This window comes from Solanum tuberosum, unplaced genomic scaffold (assembly GCF_000226075.1).
Source record: "Solanum tuberosum cultivar DM 1-3 516 R44 unplaced genomic scaffold, SolTub_3.0 scf00040, whole genome shotgun sequence".
NCBI lineage: Eukaryota > Viridiplantae > Streptophyta > Magnoliopsida > Solanales > Solanaceae > Solanum > Solanum tuberosum.
This window is the reverse complement of record NW_006238964.1, coordinates 2,540,826-2,562,037: the sequence shown is the minus strand read 5'-3', so window position 1 is coordinate 2,562,037 and position 21,212 is coordinate 2,540,826. Positions and strand designations below refer to the sequence as shown.

The following is a 21,212-nucleotide window of genomic DNA, read 5'->3' as shown; positions in this document are numbered from 1 at the left end:
CTCTCGTCTCTCGTCTCTCGTCTCTCGTCTCTCGTCTCTCGTCTCTCGTCTCTCGTCTCTCGTCTCTCGTCTCTCGTCTCTCGTCTCTCGTCTCTCGTCTCTCGTCTCTCGTCTCTCGTCTCTCGTCTCTCGTCTCTCGTCTCTCGTCTCTCGTCTCTCGTCTCTCGTCTCTCGTCTCTCGTCTCTCGTCTCTCGTCTCTCGTCTCTCGTCTCTCGTCTCTCGTCTCTCGTCCGTCATCTCTAAAGTCTTAGGCCAGCCGCTACTCCTTGGCTCCTCGCTGAGTGCTCGCAGGTCGCAGCCCGCCACTGCTCAGTGCTCGCGACTCGAAGGTTAATGCTTCTATATAGAGAATATCAACTAGGTGAGTTTGGAGAGCAAAAGCAAAATTGTATGGCATAGATTGTTGGAGTTTGGAGAGTTGTTGAGTGTTGATTGTTATAGAAGTTTGTTGATTGTTGTATTATTTGAACCGCAACCTGCAACACAGCCACAACCCACATGACACTATTAATTAAATTTGGTTAAACCGAAAACCAAACCGAAATTGTAATAACCGAACCGAACTGAATTTATTTCAGTTTGGTTTGGTTTCATATTTTTGCCAACCGAAAAACCAAACCGAAATTTACAAACCGAACCGACCGAACGCCCAGCCCTACATAAGCCACAACCGTGGACCGTGCTTAGTCACCGTCTGCATGTTAAGGGCACAAAGTTCTGTCCTGATCCCCCTTTAATGCTGGATGACATGTTATCTGCAGACGAGAATGATCTGATTGAGTACCCTATTTTCTCACGTTATCTTTATCTTCCTCTTCCTCAACGATCTTCTTGGCGCGAACGCTATGATATCGTAGCAGTTAGCGATGGACTAGTGTTGTATGGACGAATTGTGTTTATGGAGAATAGCATCAATCACATGACAGATTATCACTTGTATAACCCTATCACACATCAGTGTGTTGCCCTTCCTCCACCTTTTTTGTGCTTTCGGTTTGTCAGTACTGGTTTTCTAACCCAAATTGAAGGGGGACATTGAAGAACTATAAAGTGGTGCGATTTGGTTGTCAATTATGGGAGTGGCATAACCTCGAGTTTGAGATATTCTGTTCTGAAACTGGGAGCTGGAGGAGAGTTGTTGTGCACAGTGACCAAGCAATTCAGATTGCCTGGCTGAGGATGCCTTTTTCCTTCAGTGGAATGTTGCATTGGATTGACCGTTGGCTTGGGATTGTGGCATGTGATCCTTGCAGGGATTCCAATCAGTGCCGCATCATTGGACTTCCATCTGACATTGACAAGCAATGTAACGACTACAAAAACAATGGATTGTATAGCCTGTGTAATGTGCATCAGGGTCGATTGAGGTACTTTGAGGTGTCTCTAGCACCCTCGGATCCCTTTGGATTTTCAGGTTTCTCTCTATGGGTTCTTGATGATTATGACTCTGCTACTTGGTCTTTGCTGCACAGAACTAAGGTTACTGATATCTTCTTTGATGATATCTTAACTAGCCAGGGGTTAACTGGATCATGTCCTGCTCCTCTTGCCTTCCATCCATTTGATGGCAACATTGTTTGCCTGAGCTTAGGGGCCTATATTGTCACATACAATGTCAAGACTTTAAAATTGGAGGCTCATGGTAATCCAGTCGCTACTGAATACTTTTACGAATCAACAGGATGGTTGTCCTGGTATGCACAAGTACCTCCGAGGTTAGCATTCTTGTACGTGCTTCCTCCATGGCCAGTTTCTATCCCAAAATATCTGTCCATGGGAAAGAAGGAGGATGGTGTTTAGTAGACCTACTTAAAAATATAGAGATGGCTGAGCCTGAGTATATAATGAATGATATGTGCTTCACTTTTTTTTAATGAGGTGCGACCACACGCTCCAATGGAAACACACAAAAGGAGACGCATGGTATCATTAAGAACAAGAAGAAAACGCCGATATATTATGTTATCTTCATTGTTGCAAGTTGCAACTATTGTCAATTTGGGCTATGCAACTTAATGCTCTCATGTGTGTGCGTTCATCTGTATTCTTTTTTCCTTTTTCTCCATTTGGTATTATGCTATATCCTTGTACACCTGTTGTGAATTTTTGGTCCAGATAAATTTTTAGCCTTTTTTTTTTGGAGTGATAGAATTGGTAACTTTTTCTCATTATCCACCAGAAAAAAAGAAATCTATATTGCAAAACTCAAAGGCATAGACACTAATAAATGAAATCTTTCTTTCATTTTCAATTCCTACCATCTTCAGAATTTCAGTTTCTTGTCCATTTCAGTTGTCCCTCTTTCTTACAATACATTTCTACAGCTTCAAAAAAGAGCGCATAAGTTAAGGGTGTGATTTTCTCTTAGTTATCAGCAACCATCTAGTATTGATATAAAGTCAATATATACATGATACAAGATATATGTTTTATACACGCATTAATCATTAAATTATGGTTATACATATTTTTACTTTAGTTTATAACTGATGATGCTAAATTGCTTGATTTTTATTATAATAGAATACCAAATACGGGTAAATATTTATCATACTCAACCTCATGGAATGGAGCATGTAAAGAGACGAAATAGTTATATGAATCAGCAATCTACCAGCTTTCTGATGTAATTTTAAGGTACCTTTGAACTTGTGCGTTTACATGCTATTTTAATGAGTTGTCATCACCAAAGGAACTCTTTGGCTAGGTCCTTTCTGTCTTTTGAAGATATAGAAAATATAACATCTAAAGTATACATATTAACATGGCTAAACATATTCTTGATTAATTGATACCACTCACATAGATCTTAAACTGAAACAAGCGAGTTTATATCTGTCATATAAAAGGCATATTAATAGTCTTTCCTATCCTTGTAATGTTTCTTCTTTCTTTCCATCGTTCCACAGTAATGCACCAAACAAAATATCCTGATTATCATTTTCATTTCTTCAGATTGCAGTTTTTGAGCACACATCTGCATTACCTCCACTTCCATATATGGCTTATAGTGTTTCTACAGTGGACAATGACATATGAAGATATTGAAGGGTGAAAAACGTATGCCTCAAAAGAATATGATAAAGCAACTATGAGTGACTAAAGCTAACAACGAAGCTGGAAACATATGTCCAGTATGCCTACAAAACTCATTGCTACAAAATCACACCACTTGCAGAACAGACATGCCCAGTCCGTTGATCGCCCCCTTAAAGGAAACACCTATTGAACCTGCAATATTTAACAAATATCAATATTTTGATGAGCCAGGACCAAAAAAAAAACGTCTATCTTCTGTAGAGCTTTCCTGATGTGCCTTGAAGATAAGAAATTAATAATATACAGATTAGCGATACTTTCTGCAAGTACAAGTTGCCACTTGCCCAACTACCAATGCCAATATACTCAAATATTTAACTAACATCATGCAGGTGTTAAGCTACAGAACGCAATAATCCTACATTTCCTGACAAGCCATGAGAACCTGGCCATATGACCAAATTTTTTGGGATGAACAAAGGAGTGTTCAGCTTCAATAATAAAGCCAGAATTTCTTCAGCTTTATCCCATTTGAGACAGAAAACAATGAGGTTTATGAGACTAGAGACACCTAACCAAGCCTACATATAGATGAGCCTTAAACAGACGTACACTTTCAACAGTTGATGGAGAAAAATTGTAACATAAGAAATGATTACATACAGATGGAACTGTCTTGAATGAGCCTAGTGGCGTGGTGTAAGCACTGCAAAAGCATCAATAGTAAGTATGAGAGTTAGAAGAGAAAGGGACAAAATCAAAACAAACAATAATAGGGATAATTAGATAATAGTAGGTGAAAACAGTTGAAGAAGAAACAGGGTGAAAACTGCATTAATTTGTGCCAAAAAACAAATGAATGCCAAATCAAGGATCCCGATAAAGGACTGAAATATCTTCTAATCCTCACTTCTTCCTGTCAGTTAAAGCTTTGAAAAAATCAATGCTTAGAAACTTCTCCATAGGGAAGAAGGGAACAGACTACAAAAATTTTCTATCTTGAATTAGGGTGAAGTTCATTAAGTCAGAGTTTATTCAACATTTTCTAAAGACAAACATAATGCAATATGATAAAAACAGGGATATACACAATAGAAACACCAGAAGAATATGATATGGGAGTCAAAAACGCAAATAAGAGAAATTCAATAATCACCAGCAACAAAACTAGGATTTTCACACCGGCCCAACCAATTGCTTTTAGGCTGACGGTTTTCCTTCAGTATTCGTACCCCACTCTTCTTCTGCCTCAGTTTCATTAATGAGTACCGCACTGTCAGTAGAATCAGCATCCACAACTACGGGCTCTTCTTGTCCCTCATTTTGTGCATCATCTTGCCCCAGTTCTTGCACCTCATCATCACTCTGTTCTGCAACCTGAACAGTTGACACAGACATTTAATTGTTAGCATCAACAAACACCAATTGATAGAGTCTAAGCTGTTTCAATATGGGTATAAAATAACATCGAGAAAGGACTTCTCCTATCATGTACAAAGATATGGTTATTTATTTTTTTCTTTCATGATAGTGGTAGGTGGGGTACGGGTTCCCATAAATTGAGGGTAGGATCTTGGATCATAGGTTCGCTAACGGGGAAGTCCTTAGAGTTAGTGAAAATTCTCAACAAGAGAAAGATTAATATAGCTTGTGTCCAAGAGACTAGATGGGTAGGTTCCAAGGCTCGGGATGTTGACGGGTTTAAGTTGTGGTACTCAGGAGGCTCTAGGGATAGAAATGGAGTGGGTATTTTAGTTGACGGGGATTTGAGGGAGCAAGTGGTGGAGGTTAGGAGGATCAGTGATAGGTTGATGTTGATTAAGCTAGTCATTGGAGGATGTACTTTGAGTGTTATTAGTGCTTACGCACCTCAAGTGGGATTGGGAGAGGAGGCCAAAAAGCTCTTTTATGAGGATTTGGATGAGGTAGTTAGAGGTATACCGATAACCGAGAAAATTGTCATTGGTGGAGATTTTAATGGCCATATCGGGGCAATTTCTAATGGCTTTGATGATGTTCATGGAGGCTTTGGTTTTGGGGAGAGAAATGGGGGTGGAACTGCGCTTCTGGATTTTGCTAAGGCTTTTGAGTTGGTGATTGCTAACTCATGCTTTCCGAAGAAGGAGAACCACATGGTTACCTTTCGTAGCTCGATAGCTAAGACCCAGATAGACTACCTACTCCTTAGGAAGGGTGATAGAGGCCTCGTTAAGGACTGCAAGGTTATCCCAAGTGAAAATGTTACTACCCGACACAAGTTGTTGGTGATGGACCTGGAAATTAAGAGGGATAAGAGGAAGAAGAGTGTATATGATCGACCGAGGATTAAATGGGGTGGCTTGACTCCTGACCTTTCTCGGGAGATGGGTGAGAAGTTGAGTGGGATGGGGGCTTGGAGTGGTAGTGGGGATGCGGACACCATGTGGAATAAAGCAGCTAGTTGCATTAGGGAAGTTGCTTCAAAGGTGTTAGGGGTATCAAGGGGTAAATTTGGAGGTCGTAAAGGAGATTGGTGGTGGAATGGGGAAGTCCAAGGCAAAGTGGAAGCGAAGAAGGCTGCATACACAAAGTTGGTGGAGTGCATAGACGAGGAAGAGAAGCGGTCGCTTAAGAAAGTCTATAAGACAGCGAAGACAGAAGCTAAGTTAGCAGTTACGAAGGCTAAGACGGCAGCTTTCGAGCGCTTGTATGTCGAGCTGGGGGACAAAGGTGGGGATAAGAAATTGTATAGGCTCGCAAAAGCGAGAGAGAGGAAGGCGCGCGACTTGGACCAAGTAAAGTGTATCAAGGATGAGGAAGGCAAAGTATTGGTGGATGAGACCTCCATTAAGCAGAGATGGCGAAGATACTTTCACCAACTTCTAAATGAAGAAGGGGGCGGAGACATTGTGTTGGGTGATTTGGCACACTCAGAAAGACTTCGGGACTTTGGGTACTGCAGGTGTTTTAGGAGCGAGGAGGTTATACGTGCTATTAGTAGGATGAGCAGGGGAAGAGCGACCGGACCCGATGAGATTCCGGTGGATTTTTGGAAGAGCACGGACAAGGCAGGTATAGAGTGGTTGACTGGGTTGTTTAATGTTATTTTTAAGACAGCAAAGATGCCTGATGAATGGAGGTGGAGTACAATGGTTCCGTTGTATAAAAACAAGGGCGATATCCAGAACTGTAACAACTACAGGGGTATCAAGTTGCTAAGCCATACTATGAAGATTTGGGAAAGAGTAGTGGAGATGAGGGTGAGAAGAGGGGTGTCCATTTCTGAGAACCAGTTTGGATTCATGCCTGGACGGTCGACGACCGAAGCCATTCACCTTATGCGAAGACTGGTAGAAAAATATAGAGAAAGGAAGAGAGACCTACATATGGTGTTCATTGACCTTGAAAAGGCCTATGACAAAGTACCGAGGAATGTCCTCTGGAGGTGCTTGGAGGCTAAAGGTGTCCCGATGATTTATATTAGGGCGATAAAGGACATGTACGGTGGAGCCAAGACTCGGGTTAGAACGGTTGGAGGTGACTCGGAGCATTTCCCAGTTGAGATGGGGTTGCACCAAGGATCAGTCCTTAGCCCTTTTCTATTTGCTTTGGTGATGGATGAGTTGACGCGGTCTATTCAAGAGGAGGTCCCATGGTGTATGTTATTTGCGGATGACATAGTACTGATTGATGAGACGCGGGACAGAGTTAATGCGAGGTTGGAGGTGTGGAGACAAACGCTGGAGTCCAAAGGGTTCAGGTTGAGTAGGACCAAAACAGAATATTTGGGGTGCAAATTCAGTGATGCGTTGGATGAGGCAGATGTAGAAGTGAGACTTGCCACACAGAGCATCCCCAAGAAAGAAAGTTTTAAGTATCTTGGGTCTGTAATACAAGGAAGTGGTGACATCGATGATGATGTCACACATCGCATTGGGGTTGCGTGGATGAAATGGAGGCTTGCCTCTGGAGTCTTGTGTGATAAGAAAATTCCACCTAGACTTAAAGGTAAGTTCTACAGAGTGGTAGTTAGACCGGCCTTGTTGTATGGAGCGGAGTGTTGGCCAGTCAAGAACTCTCATGTTCAGAAAATGCAGGTTGCGGAGATGAGGATGTTGAGATGGATGTGTGGACATACTAGGAGTGATAGGATTAAGAATGAAGTTATCCGGGAGAAGGTGGGAGTGGCCTCTGTGGTGGACAAGTTGAGGGAAACGAGACTGAGATGGTTTGGTCATGTGAAGAGACGGGGCGCAGACGCCCCAGTGAGGAGGTGTGAGGGGCTGGTTGTAGAGGGTACGCGGAGGGGTAGAGGTAGGCCTAAGAAGTATTGGGGAGAGGTGATTAGACAGGACTTGGCTCAGCTTCACATTACCGAAGACATGACTCTAGATAGGAAGGAGTGGAGGTCTCGTATTAAGGTTGAAGGTTAGTAGGGCTAGCGTGTTGTCTCTTCTTGCAAGGGTAGGGGTTGTAGCGTGTGTAGTAGTCCTAGTCTTGCACTTGCAGTTCTTTTCTGTGAGATCGATAGCCTTTTGTTGTTTATTGTGTTTCATTTCTCTCATTGTGTATTGATGTCATTGTCTTCCTTTGTTGATTGTATATTATCTTTCGTATTGGATGGTATGTATATACACTGTCTTTCTCGCCTTTTACTTGGATTTGATGTACCTGAGCTGAGGGTCTTCCGGAAACAGCCTCTCTACCTCGCACGAGGTAGTGGCAAGGTCTGCGTACACTCTACCCTCCCCAGACCCCACCTAGTGGGATTTTACTGGGTTGTTGTTGTTGTTGTTGTTGTTGATAAGGTATACAGAATGTTAAATCAACCCAAACTAGAAGGCAAATAGAAAAACCATCATGTCATACCTCATGGTCTATATCTCCATTTTCAAGTGATTCTTCATCCATTTTCATGTGGCTGAAAGCTTCTACAAGGTTGTTAGTTGATCTATCAGCATGATTAACATATTCTGTTGCTGGTGGGTAGCCACCCCTACATAGGAATTGGAACAGAAGTTACAAAAGTTATCCAAACTGGTGCAAATTTGTCCTAGAAAGAAGAGAAAAGAAGAAATGGGGAACTCCCATGAATTTTCAGAAAGCCACCAGGGTAGGCTGAGAGAGTATAGAAGAAATGCATAGGAAGTAGATAGAGCCATTATCAACACCTTTCTTCTGCAACTTTAGATTCAACAGCACATGCAACTTGCCAGTGCTCAAACATATTAGGATATTCTTCAGGATCAGCCAAAGCTTCTGCTGCTTTCTGGTTAACCTGAATGACCCATTCATGAATAAACCACATTAAAATACAACAATTTTCTGCTACAGGACTACAGATAATATAGCAATGTTCCTGCATGAAGCCATATAGTCCGTATTGAAAAATGATTACAACCTTCACTCTTCTTTTTTTGAGAAGGGATTATACCCTTCACTTCTGTGTTCAAACTATATTCAATATCAAATCTTTAGATTAAGGCATGACATAATTCATAACAGAATAGTCTGCTTCCTGAAAACTCATTAAATATATTTCTTGTGGTCATTCCATGGAGATAATACACAAATGCAAGTGGAACAGAAAAATTGTCCAATAAAATTACTTTTGATGCCTATCACAGGAGTAAATAATAAGTCTGAGAGGTAAAGAGCTCCGAAGTTTCTTTGCACCAGAAACTTAGGTCAAGAAGCTTAATCCCACTATGTTAAATGAAAATCAAATCTAGATGGTTCTGCAGCTCCAACAGATCTCTCAGGTGACCATCCCGCCAAATATTTGGTCCTAAGTGCCAGAAATTCAGAAGGTGTATACAGATAAGAAAGCTCAAGATCAGAGAAACACCGACCTTACTGAGGTCCTTCTTCCAAATTGCAACTATTTCAGAAACCTTACTTGGCAGATAAGATCTAGCCATAAAAGCAGCCTCAGGTACCCGATTGCTGCAAATAAATTGTAACTCTATATATCAATCTGAACCATTGAAAACACACCTAAACAATATGTTCTTTAGCAAAAAGAAATACCTATCAACCAATAGCTGAATGCATTCCTCAACTTTACCCAAAAGGAACATGCAAAGGAATGTGACATTGTTTTTCCCCTGCTCTTTGGCAAGAGTTGCTAGTTCAGTTATTCCTTCAGCATCTCCTAGTGAAGAATAGAGTAGCAACAGACCACTCAAGTCGTTGGCATACTTCAGACATTCCTCTGCCATCTCCAGCTACAAAATGTAGCAAATGAGCAAAAATTCTGAAGAACTCAGGAAAATACACACGTGCATTTCAGAAAAGTACTACTGACATCTGAAGAGACCAAATTACAAAGCACCTCAACCACTTGAATACAAAAACAAAGAGCTGGAAAATTTCACTTAGCTCTGAATGATATATTTAGCAGTAGTCCCAGTTCAGCTTAAAGAAAGAGTTTAAACAAGTACAAGCCATGGCATCATTCCTAAAATCTGAACCATCCATTTTCTCAGTAAAAAAACTAAATGTATGCTGCAAAAATAAGATTTCAATTAATGGTAGTAACAGTTACCATTCCGGCAGACATGGCTAGTTCACCCAACTGCTTCCATTTGGACTCACTTTGAGCTACCACTGCAATATCCTGCCAAGCCACAAGCCACACTTCTAAACATCATATGGTTCTTAAGAAACAAACAAGTTTAAAAGAAGATATGGAAGTTCAAACCACATGCATTAAAGTTAGGATCCCCCACCTTTGCAATATCTAATTTTCCCAGCTGTATGGCTAGATCAAATCTGTAGTCAGGCTCTGTTGCAACTTCTAATGCTTCCTCTACCATACCTCGCGACTCCAAGAAATGTGCAACACTAGCAGGGAAACATTTTATGACTATTTAGGAAAATTCATATAAAACAAAGCAACCCCCCCTCCCCCTCCCTTCTGAAGGTTTAGATATTGCAGAAACTATGTGATACCTCATACCAACATGAAGCATCACATATAAAATTTTCAGAGGAAAGAGATATTTGATTAATCAAACAGATCTGAAGTATAAAAGACACATTAATATAATCCACAGAAATTACTATCTATACAAACAAATGAATACAGATGCCAATCCCTCCGAATCTAAGAGCAGCATGCTACTCCGAAATAACCCAGAACTAGAACTATTTTACAACAAAAAAAGCCACATTAATATAATCCAGAAAACCCAGTTCATTGACATACTACAACCATGTTGATAATTTAAGTTGCAAGCATGCACAATATATTGGACATGTTTCCTGAAGACATTTAAACATGTGATTTACCTATTATGGTGCTCCTTAGGAATCGATGGCAGCACCTCATTTGCTCTGTCCCAATCACCACGCATCACAAGTGTCTTGTACTCAATCAGGCCGAGCAGTAAAGTATATCCAATGACACTACACAAAAAGGAAATGAACTCATTTATCCCAGAATCATTATCTCAAGCTGAAGTTTCCAACATCAGAATCTCCCAGAAAGTACTCACTTGAACTCTTTGTCAATCAGAAAAACCCTACTCTGGTTCGCTAGATATCCGAGCAGGTACATAGGCCGGTCTAAATGAAACATTGTGGTTACCTAAACATACAAAAAATAGTTTTGCTGATTCACACACATATATAAGATGTCTCCAGATATATGTGCAAGAAGAGCAGCATGCACAACGAATCATACCTCACCACCAACACAGTAGTTAAGTCTCCAGGAAGAATTATTGTAAATGAAGCAATCTCCAACCCAAATTCCGGTCCTGACCCGTTCATTTATCTCATAAAGAAGTTCAAAAGCTTCTTCTACGCCCTGCTCATCTACTGATCTTCCACTGTCTAAATGGGCAGAAACCACATCACGCTGCAGGTATGACACAAGCAAACAGATGACCGTTAATAGAATTATGCAAAGAAAAGAATAACAAACTTGAGCACGTGTAATTTTGATTTTGGAAAGAAGATCTCACATTATACTTGAGTATGTAGAAGGATGTATCACTTGCAATTGCTACCAGATCGCCACTGTCCGCCCAGTAGAGATTCTAAAGAAATTTAAAAACAACATAGACAAAGTTAAGACTTCCGAGAAAAACAACCTTACAGTGTATCACAGTCAAGCTTATGTTTCTCACCTTCACACTAACATCAATTCGCCGTATCAACCTGCAGTCAGCCCAATCATAGAAACAAATAAACTCATTTGAGCACATCGCCATTAGAGTACCTCCATAGATGCGCTCAGCTGAGAAAGTAGGGCGGATACTCTTCTTCTCCTGGAGATATCAACATAATTCACCTTTAAGGCCACCACATGGACAAGAAGAAACCATGGCACATTGCATGTTTCAGCTTCGAGAAAGAGAAGCCAATGTGTTTATTACACTATAACACATCGCATGGATGTGAACTAAAAACTCACTTAAAAAGCTCTCTAAGAAGTAAAAGCTCACCACTAACAAAGACATTAAATAGAAGGGGGCAGATAGGGAAGAAACAGTTGATTTAAGTCAAATATATAAAACAGTCCATCATTAGACTCAAATGTAACACATGATGCAATCAATTTGCTTGTCTTTTTTCCTTTTGATAGGTACGTGATGCAATGAACCTTTCGAGACAGCCAGTTGGAGGACGAATGTGAACCTGAAAATTTTTGCTGAAGATCTTAATCCTTGACGTACTTTCTCTCACAGCATATTCTCCATCAGAAGACCAAACAAATTCCAGAGCTGAACCAAATGACCTATTTCTCCATGCTAGAGCAGTATATATGATATACTCTCCATCTCCACAAACAACAACAAACCTTCCATTTGGATTATGCTTCAAGCTCTGTTAAGAGAAAAAGTATGCAATTTTAATAAGTGACCTCTACATATTTTCTCCAAACCAAAACAATGCAGATAAAAAACTGCAAGCTACAATAATCTATCCACACTCTTTATACTGCAAGAAGATGACTGCATAAGAAATTTATGACACCTCAAATAACAACAAGATGACAACAGTGAGATAAGCAAAGGCCAAAAAAGATTTAAAAAGTAAAAAAGACCAGAACAATAGGAAATAACCCATCAGTCTTTACAGCATCAATACAGACAATGGCACCCTAAATAAAGTATGATAATAGAAACACCGACACACGATTAAATCAGAAAACAGATCAATGGTGGGTGAGGTTTCGAGTATATGTATTGCCTTTCCCCAAAAAAGAGATATGGTAATATAGGATTAGCCTCTCACTTGTAAAACATGTACACTAATCAACTCCAAGCAGAACGAGGATACGTAACTAACAGCTAAATTATGGCAACCACATAATTCTTGCAGACCAGGTTGTCACCATGATTCTGGTTTTAAGATAATGCTCACTTACTTGTGGATAGAGGTCACAAGTTCCCAATTCCTTGACAGCCAAAGGCAGCCTTTCTCCATCAGTAACCTGAGAGATAAGGCAAACATGCACTAAATTAAACAATATTGAGCAGTGTAAAGAAACAAGTGAGCAATAGAAAAGTCAGGATGACATACCTCGTAATCCGCCCCAACACTCTTGATGTTGACAGTTTGAACTTCATTGTGCTTAGCCCATATAATTTTTCCACTGTTATCCATGCTGGCAACGGGTTCTTCTCGGCCAATTTTTACCATGATAGTGCCCTCATCATAACCTATTACAACCCTGCACATGTATCAAATCAGCATAACTGCAACTAGATGAATAAATGCAATACAAAGCATGAGATGAAATGATAATCCAGTTCATTGCTACTTTGTTTCAGAATTTTACTATTTGTTATGCCCACAAGTTGTACAAATAAGTAATTTCCTTCTTTCTTCATCCATAATAAGAACTCTTCTTACTTGGAAACAAAAACAGTAAAAAATAAAAAGCAAAGTAGAATTGAAAGGAATTGCAAGACTTCCTAAGAGAATAAAGACACAGCGATAAACTTATCATAGAAACTAACCTTCTTGAACTTCTCATGCAACCAACTGCCCAAACTCTTTCAAGACCATAATTCAAAGTGTTCTCAAGTCTGCATACAGAATGCAGTGGAAAAAAAATTAGGATCAAATAGCCAACTTAAAGAGACGATATATTTTTGACCTATTGGCTAAAATATCACTGTATATGCCTAGCTATTATCATATGAAATCAATAGAAAATTACCCAAGTAATAAAGTAGTTCTGAGTATAAATCTACCTATAAGTGGTTGCATGCCATATACGAACTGTACCATCTTCAGACCCCGTAATTATAATAGGAAGCTCAGGATGAAAACATACGGCGGAGACATTGTGTGTATGGCCTTCAAGAGTCTGGACACAACTTTTAGTCTGATAGTCCCAGACCTGTTTCACAGTTTAGCAACACCTAATTCAGATTCTCTATATCTAAACTAACAGAACATGGGAAAGTAATGATCAGCATACCTTAGCAGTGTGGTCATCAGAACCACTGATCAAATAAGGTTTGTCACCACCAGTGAAATAGTCTACACAATTGACTCCTTTTAGATGCGCATCCAATGTGAAGTTTGGGTCAGGGGAGCCGAGGTTCCAAATCTGAAAAACCAAGCATGATCAATTCAATTATTTCAGATTGGTTCATGAAAAGTTATAACGTTGTGAACAAGTTTATGCCAGGAGGAAGCAAAGAAGATACAGAAGGGAAAAAAACCCTTACCTTTATAGTTCGATCAAGAGATGCACTGGCAAATGTATTGGTGTCTTTGGGATTAAATGTGACTTGCATCACATAATGGGAATGACCCTCAAAAATTTGAGTGCATAGCCATCCTTTCTCCCAGTCCCATAGCTTTATAAGCATGTCATCAGAAGATGACAGCACATATGGTAGAGAAGGATGGACAGCCACACACCTAATATAATCAGTGTGCGCTTCGAATACTTTGACCTTGTCCATGGTATTGTAATTGTATACACGAATGTACATATCATCAGCACCGGCAACAACCCATTGCTTGCGTGCTATAAACTTCGCTGACCTAACTGCAAAGAATGAACTAGGTGTTTAACAGAACTGAATCTTAGTTAAAGCAAAAGAGTGCTAGTTCACAGTCCTGGCCAAACAAAGATTATTCAAACTCCATCAACATACCTGGTAATTCAGTCGCCTCGAAAGATTTGACCATTGTCTGCAATAGTAAAGATGGGTTAGCTCTCTGTTGATGATACTACATAACTTTTGCTCTATAATTATGTACTTGCTCAATAGCTTCTCATGACTCATACACAGTAAGCTAAGAAGTCAAATTGTTAAATAAGTGAAGAAGATTGAAGTCTAACGTGATTCATCTTTGGTGAAAACTTCAATCTGCTCCTAACATGGGTTGTTACAGTAAGAAATATCACTAGGAATAAGGAGCAGTAACTCCAAACGTGATTCACCGATGATGAATACTTGAACATACTCCTAATACAAGGCATTACAGTAAGAATTTTTTTGTTACAGTCATTGGAGGGCAGAAATTCTACTAAAGTAACTTGCATAGTCCAATATCACGGTTAAAAGAGATGTTATTGCAATGAAGATAGGGAAGACAAAGTAGGAGAAAGCAACAATACAAGGAACATAAGACACTCCCACTTCAGTTCAATGGCTTTTCAGCTCCATAATCTTGAAATTCATTTATCCAAAAAAAACATTATCTTGGCTGAAAATTGTAATACTTTTTATTTGGCATAAGATGAGCGACATGGTTCGTAAGGACTCATATAAATGACTCCCACTTGCTTGGAATTTGAGGCGCCGTTGTTGTTGTTGTATCTTGAAATTTCAAATAAACAACAAATATCAACCGGTAGTAGATTGTTGAAAGAATAAATGTGTGTTCTTCCAGTGGATTGCACTAATAGTAAGTCCAATTCTCCCCAACTAAGTATACATAAAAACAATTTCGAGCATTCATGACGACACCAAATAATCAAAAGTTAACTCTAGCTTATTCATCCAAGTATGATAGGAACTAAGCTTCCCCCAAACCAGATCACATTTAGGACACACTTGTAAAATACAGTACACATCTTTCAAGATTTGAGAATTCCATAATCCAGGAAAAAAAATACAAGTGTCAATGTTACTTCCCATACCTGGGTCTGGTAGTTCCAGATGCAAACAGCCCCCGAATACAAACTTGTCAATATCCTGCGAGAAGTAAGAACAGGAATTAGCTGGAAGTAACTAGGTCCATGATGTAGGGGTAAGGTCTGCTATACTCTACCCTCCTCAGACTCCACTTTGTGTGATTTCACAGCGTATTAAGAAATAAATAAAACATGCAGCTACAGTGATACTAGCAATACGTCACTCCGACATAAAATAATTTAAAATGGAAAGCAAACATATCAGCTTAAAACTGAAAAGACAGGGAAAGTCCAATTACCATGGCTCCGTAGGATGTAGATCCACACACTTTACCCTTTCTGATCTTTGAGCAAGTTTCCTCTGAAGCAATAATTACAGTCAGCACAAAATGCATTAGTGGCACATATATGAAGTATATAAACATTTTCAAGTACGCCAATTGAATAGTACCTTAATCTCCAATCTCAGAGGCTGAGTCGTCATATTCAATTCGATATTGAAAAAAGACAAACAGGAAACAAAATTAAGTTAGTGAATAACAAAGTGACAGATCTCAAATTAACGAATAATAGACCTAACACTCAAAACTCATGAATACGAGACAGAATTGTGTTATCCTGGAGACGGTGATCAGTTACCGCAACCAAACCGAATCCGATTTGAATCAGATCTAAGCCGTAACGTAATGTTGAACAGATTGAAACTAACAGACTCACCATTTTCAGCGATGAATATGAGAACTCTCCGAAAGAGGAACCGAATCAGTGATTGAAGTAGCGGTAGAGATTCGAGTGAGATCAAATTGAAGCACGAATTAGCTGCAGAGATCTTCGAATTCCAATTGTTGAAGTGAGAGAAGGACGAAGAGAGATCAAGAGAGAGAAAATTAGTACTCCTAGAGGTTTAGCTCGTGTAACAGCGCAACCCCTGTAAAGCGAATGCAAAAGGGGGAATTTTATGAGGATGATCCTTTGTAGTTAAGAGTTAATATTATCTGACCGAAAAAGAAAAAAAAGTTAATATTAGAATTTCCAATTTTGTTTTTGCTGTTTTTCACTTATGAGGTATACCTTTTGATCATTCTACGAGTTGTTTGGATTTACATGCTTTGCTAAAAAGAAAAAAAAAATCACAATTTTGCGGGACTCTACAAGAGATGTCCAACTGAGACTCTACAAAAAGTGTTCAATTTCAATTAGAATTCTTGGAGGTTACTCAACTCTAAACCCTAATTCATGATTATATATATGTTAGTACTATATTTATTTTAAAAGTCATCTCGAAATTCCACTACAAATTCTTGAAATATTCATAATTAAAGATATCAAATTCAAATCATCTGAATTCGAGAAATATGCTACTAACGACCCTCGAGTTATGAAAATTAAGTTCAAATCATCCTAGTTCGGGAAAGACGCCACTAACGACCCTCGAATTATTCAAGTTATGAAAATTAAGTCCAAATCATCCTAGTTTGAAAAATACGTCATTAACGACCCTCAAATTATAGAAATCAAGTCCAAATCATGAATTAAGGGAGGAACAAAATTATACCCGCACTATCATCAATAAAATATTCATGTTTCTTAGGATTTTATTTATGTGGCAAATTCATTTTCCATATGTTTAAAATTTGTTGCAAATAATTTATTTTTAAATTAAAAAATAAACCAAAGATGTAAATTAAAATTCCTAACTTGTAAAGTTATAATAATAAACACATCCAAATAGGCTTTGGAGTAGCTTTTTCCTTCTTCTCTTTTATATCATTTGGTAATTGGTACTATGAATATATATATGTTAATATTTGGCAATACAATTATGGTTAGCATATGAAGGACGCCACATAATAAAGCACTTGGGCTTAAATGTGTGAAACCAAACTTTGACAGCAAATATGTGTTTAAACTTTATCCTTAAACTTTTAAGTCTCTACAAGTTCCGCCATAGACACGGTATTATTATGTTAAGAAATTTGAGATGAGAGAAGATTGACTTGTACTCTATGGGCACCATACGAGCTCAGGGGGTAGCAACAGCCATCTCGGTGTTCCTTTGTTGGAAAATTACATTATATATATATGCCAAATTCTACATTTAAGGGATGTATCTATAAATGTGGACGTTTTTTACAAAAGCTATGTTTTTGGCAAAGTGGTAATGAGTATCCATTTGAATATGAAGGCGTTCCAAGTTCAAACCCCAAATAGCACAATAACAGGGTCCATAAAATTTGCTCAGATCACACTTTTTCGTGGTAGTAACACTGTGAGGTAAAAAATGAGAATGTATCAAATTAATTTTTGCGACCTTCCTATCTGTGTATGCTTTTATTTTCACCATCATTCTTGGAATTAGAAAATGAGTAAATATTTTGACGAACTAGTTAGAGAGTTAATATCTCAAAATGTCATCGAATTATGAGAAATTATTTACTCTTGGCTTCTTATACAACATCAACTTTAATTCCAAGAAAATAAGTACAAGATAGACATAATGGATTCACAAGATCCTAGTACAAGTAATTATCAAAACATATTAAAATGGCAGAAACTAGAAAGCATAAAGAAAACATAAGCTTCTTCATATATATTGTCTCTCAATCTTCCTCAGGAGTTTCTGAACATACAATCTTTCCGATAATCATTCCTTCATCACAGCCAATTATGAGCCTATCAAAGAAAACAACAGTTTTGATTAGGAGAAAAAATTAACCGGAAAAGTAATCAAACGTTAGCCGTGTGTAGATAATAGAATCGGAGTACTAATTGAAATATGAAAATAGAAGAATTACTTGTGGAAATAGAAACTTACATGTGAGAACCTTCCAGGCTTGCAAATCCAATTGCCCAAATTCTCCCAAGTTCAGAGATTTGTGTGTTGAGTAAGCTGTTAATAACATATCGAGGAAATAAATATCAAAATAAATCAAATTTACAGTATACACATTGTACTGTATTTGTTAACATCCAAGTTGTTGATAATGAATCAAACTGAGAGAGTCAAAACATTTAGAAAGTTCGAGTGTTCTTCTACGAAACTTCTTGCTGATTTACCGTAATAATGTTTGTTGCATCAGGTACTATCTCTACGATGAATTTTATCATGTTCAAGATCCTGATATGTATGTCGAATATATGTGATAGCATGAGCGTCTATGTTACCTGTAATTAGTAGCATCCCACACGCTAAATGTTCCATCCTCAGACCCTGTAAAAAGAGCAGGAAGTTCTGGATGCATTGCCAATGCAGAAATATTGTTCTTATGACCTTCAAGAATCTGGACACAAGTTTGATTTTGCAAGTCCCAGACCTAAAAAATCATAAATAAGTCAGCACGCAATATGCAGATACTTAAATAATTATCTCGCGGAAGAAATTTTGTTTGCAGCATACCTTAGCTGTGTGATCATCTGATCCAGTGATTAGATATTGTTTATTATCACAAGTTAAGAAATCAACACAATTGATCCCCTTCGAATGTGCTTCTAGTTCGAGAATTGGATCAGAGGAGCTAAGATTCCACATCTGTTTTAAAAAGGAAATGAAAGGTGAATATCAATAGTTCAAAGCTTATAGTAAACCACAATATAGTAATGTGGTTATTTGAATATATATACCTTCATTGTGCAGTCAAGTGATACACTTGTAAACGTCTGGTTTTCTTTTGGATTGAAGGCCACTTGCATCACATAGTGGTTATGCCCCTTAAAAATCTGAGTACAAGCCCAGTCTTTTTCCCAGTCCCAAAGCTTTATCATCATGTCATCGGAACTTGACAGAACATAAGGAAGAGTAGGATGAACAGCTAATGATCTGATATAATCGTCGTGTGCTTTGAATTCCTTAGTCTTTTCCTCTGTTGTGTAGTTGTATACTCTAATGAAGTGATCATCTGATCCAACAACAATACTTTTTTCACGGGCAATAAACTTGGCTGACCTGACTGAGAAAAACAAACATTTATATTATTAAAGCCTTGTCCAGGACTGATTGATGCTAGGAAGTTGTGAGTTGAATAAATAGTTATTCCATAATATATATACCTGGTGACTCTGAGACTTGATAGTTCTTCTCTACAGTCTGCAGAATCAAAAAAATGACGAAGTACTTATTCGATAGAGGAAGAGATTTTCAATTCACATTTTCATCAATGACAGGTCATGAAACAATTGAACTTAAATGATGCAGGATTCATATAGCCGACCTTGTTGTACAGTTCAACAATAAGCTAGTATTAAAATTTTCTAGCTAATGCAAGGTTGCTTACTTGAGATTGGTAATTCCATATTTGTACAGTTCCTGTATACAAGCTCACTAAAATCCTGTAGGATCAACAACACAGTTATATTATAATATTCACCCATTGTTGTAAAAGCAGATTGATTTTTTTATTTTTACCATGGCTCTGTTGGGTGGATCTCCAAGGCCTTGACCCTTTCTGATTTCTGGACATGTTTTTTCTGTGTCAAAAAAACATTGTTTTCAGTTTAATTTCAGTTATAATATGTCATGATTCAAATGATGCCAGAAAATTTACTGTAGTAGTACCTCAATTTCAATTGCAAAAGTCTGATGACACCGCGATATTTGATCCAACAGAGACGGAGGACAAAGGAAAAGGAACAATCAACAAAAAATAGTCGTCAAGATATATAAGATCATACAAATTGAATATTTGCAATTCAACAGGTACTGATGCAATATATAGATGTTATATGACCAAGTTTTATGAAGGTTATATATTGAGAATGCAAATGCTTCTTGAAAAATTTGACCAAACGAGCCATTAAAATAGAGTTTAAGTTATATACACCGTTAGTGTAATGAACTTTTTATATTGTCATGACATTCAAAATGAGTCCCATTGAGATACGAATAAGTAATCCTGAAAATAAGATACGTATGTTGTATATGCTACTTAATAAACATATATAATTATCACGATGATGTAAAAATGACTTATTACTTACCATTGTCTCGGACGTTTGAAAAGTTTAAAACCTTACTAACAAAAGCTTAACACTAAATGGAATTGGAAAAATGTTTTTCTTTGTTGTTGTTGTTGGAGTTGTGATTTACCTCTTTATATACCCAAGAATACTTTGCACTTAAGTTTTCAAGGAAGATACATGCATGTGTAGTTGCCTCGTTTGACTTATATTTATTTGGAATGTCACAATCTTAATGATATCATACAAGCACTTGTAGCCGTTGATGATGAGTTGTTGGCAGAATCAAGGGTGTATATGAAGTATTTATTGACTTGCAAACCATAATGAATTTGAGAATGGAAATTACTAGGCAGTCACTATATGAAGAAATCAAAGAAGAATACTCTTTGAAAAAATAATTTCTTCTACTTATGCGTGTTAATTTTCTCTTTAAGGGTCAATTTTTATGTACAAATTCTGTATGTTAAGATAAGTTTTGCATGGACAAGTTCTCTTTATCAGATTCACCCATTGGACTCTAAATAGTTGATGAAATATCTAAAATTTGTTAGCAATTTTGTTGTGCTAGTGCTACACAAGACAAACATCCATACTATATCTACTAATCTCATCTATAGTTTCAAATAATTACATATTATTATGTAACAAAGTTGGAGGTAAATGTTGTTCATCTTGTATTCCTAAGATACTTAGAACAAAACTTTGAAGAACTTGGTAAGACACAATAAAGTTTAAGAACATTTTCACAACTAGAAAATTAAAACTAGTAGAGAAACTAGAATCAGAAACAGATTAGAAAAAATATACGAAATATTTTTTCTTAAAGAAGAATTGTTGTCAATCTGTGTTTAAAGAATCTTACTGATTCCAATAAACTTTGCAGAAACACGAAGTTACCAAAGTTTACTGAACCAATGAAGAACAGAAGAACATAAATTAATTGACAAATCTAAAATCTGTAACACATACCAGAATTTGGAAAAACAGAAAGAAGATCAAGCCCACTGAATGCACAGTGTCCCCTTAAGGAAATTATTCCCCTCTAGTATCCGAGGTTTGATTTGGAATATGTCCTCCCAGGATAGAATGATCTCAATCACCAGTGTATTGATACCCAAAACG

The 21,212-nt window shown here is 37.9% G+C and overlaps 3 protein-coding genes across 3 annotated transcripts; 1 reads left to right on the top strand and 2 right to left on the bottom strand.

The window, feature by feature from the left end:
* The first annotated feature begins 737 nt into the window (after positions 1-737).
* Positions 738-1,801, top strand: LOC107059801 (putative F-box/kelch-repeat protein At1g15680). The gene is made up of 2 exons (XM_015306806.1): positions 738-937; positions 1,030-1,801. The coding sequence occupies exons 1-2, from the start codon at positions 738-740 to the stop codon at positions 1,799-1,801; spliced, it is 972 nt and encodes a 323-aa protein (XP_015162292.1).
* Positions 1,802-2,766: 965 nt separating this feature from the next.
* On the bottom strand, positions 2,767-16,136 carry LOC102604581 (coatomer subunit beta'-2-like). The gene is made up of 26 exons (XM_006343057.2): positions 15,852-16,136; positions 15,586-15,606; positions 15,434-15,495; positions 15,141-15,195; positions 14,149-14,185; positions 13,714-14,039; positions 13,461-13,592; positions 13,231-13,379; positions 12,994-13,062; positions 12,554-12,704; positions 12,399-12,464; positions 11,666-11,854; positions 11,155-11,295; positions 10,990-11,064; positions 10,707-10,883; positions 10,519-10,610; positions 10,313-10,429; positions 9,751-9,865; positions 9,567-9,638; positions 9,050-9,246; positions 8,872-8,965; positions 8,191-8,297; positions 7,889-8,015; positions 4,197-4,417; positions 3,704-3,746; positions 2,767-3,232 (listed from the first exon to the last, which is right to left on the bottom strand). Exons 1-24 carry the CDS (start codon positions 15,852-15,854, stop codon positions 4,241-4,243), a joined length of 2,751 nt encoding a protein of 916 aa, XP_006343119.1. The 5' UTR covers positions 15,855-16,136; the 3' UTR covers positions 2,767-3,232; positions 3,704-3,746; positions 4,197-4,240.
* A 1,401-nt stretch (positions 16,137-17,537) lies between these two features.
* Positions 17,538-20,205, bottom strand: LOC102604255 (coatomer subunit beta'-1-like). The gene is made up of 10 exons (XM_015306794.1): positions 20,109-20,205; positions 19,687-19,707; positions 19,537-19,598; positions 19,406-19,460; positions 19,182-19,218; positions 18,756-19,081; positions 18,532-18,663; positions 18,300-18,448; positions 17,950-18,024; positions 17,538-17,807 (listed from the first exon to the last, which is right to left on the bottom strand). The coding sequence occupies exons 1-10, from the start codon at positions 20,109-20,111 to the stop codon at positions 17,735-17,737; spliced, it is 933 nt and encodes a 310-aa protein (XP_015162280.1). The 5' UTR covers positions 20,112-20,205; the 3' UTR covers positions 17,538-17,734.
* Positions 20,206-21,212: the final 1,007 nt, after the last annotated feature.

Excerpts from the sequence above, each read along its gene's own strand:
- LOC107059801 (XM_015306806.1), top strand. The coding sequence starts at position 738 with ATGCTGGATGACATGTTATCTGCAGACGAGAATGATCTGATTGAGTAC. Across the intron at positions 938-1,029 it reads CACATGACAGATTATCACTT|GGGGACATTGAAGAACTATA; the intron begins GTATAACCCTAT and ends CCCAAATTGAAG.
- LOC102604581 (XM_006343057.2), bottom strand. Across the intron at positions 14,040-14,148 it reads CGAGGCGACTGAATTACCAG|TTAGGTCAGCGAAGTTTATA; the intron begins GTATGTTGATGG and ends CATTCTTTGCAG. Across the intron at positions 8,016-8,190 it reads TCTAAAGTTGCAGAAGAAAG|GGGTGGCTACCCACCAGCAA; the intron begins GTGTTGATAATG and ends ATTCCTATGTAG.
- LOC102604255 (XM_015306794.1), bottom strand. Across the intron at positions 19,219-19,405 it reads TATGGAATTACCAATCTCAA|ACTGTAGAGAAGAACTATCA; the intron begins GTAAGCAACCTT and ends TTGATTCTGCAG. Across the intron at positions 18,025-18,299 it reads TGGGATGCTACTAATTACAG|CTTACTCAACACACAAATCT; the intron begins GTAACATAGACG and ends TGTTATTAACAG.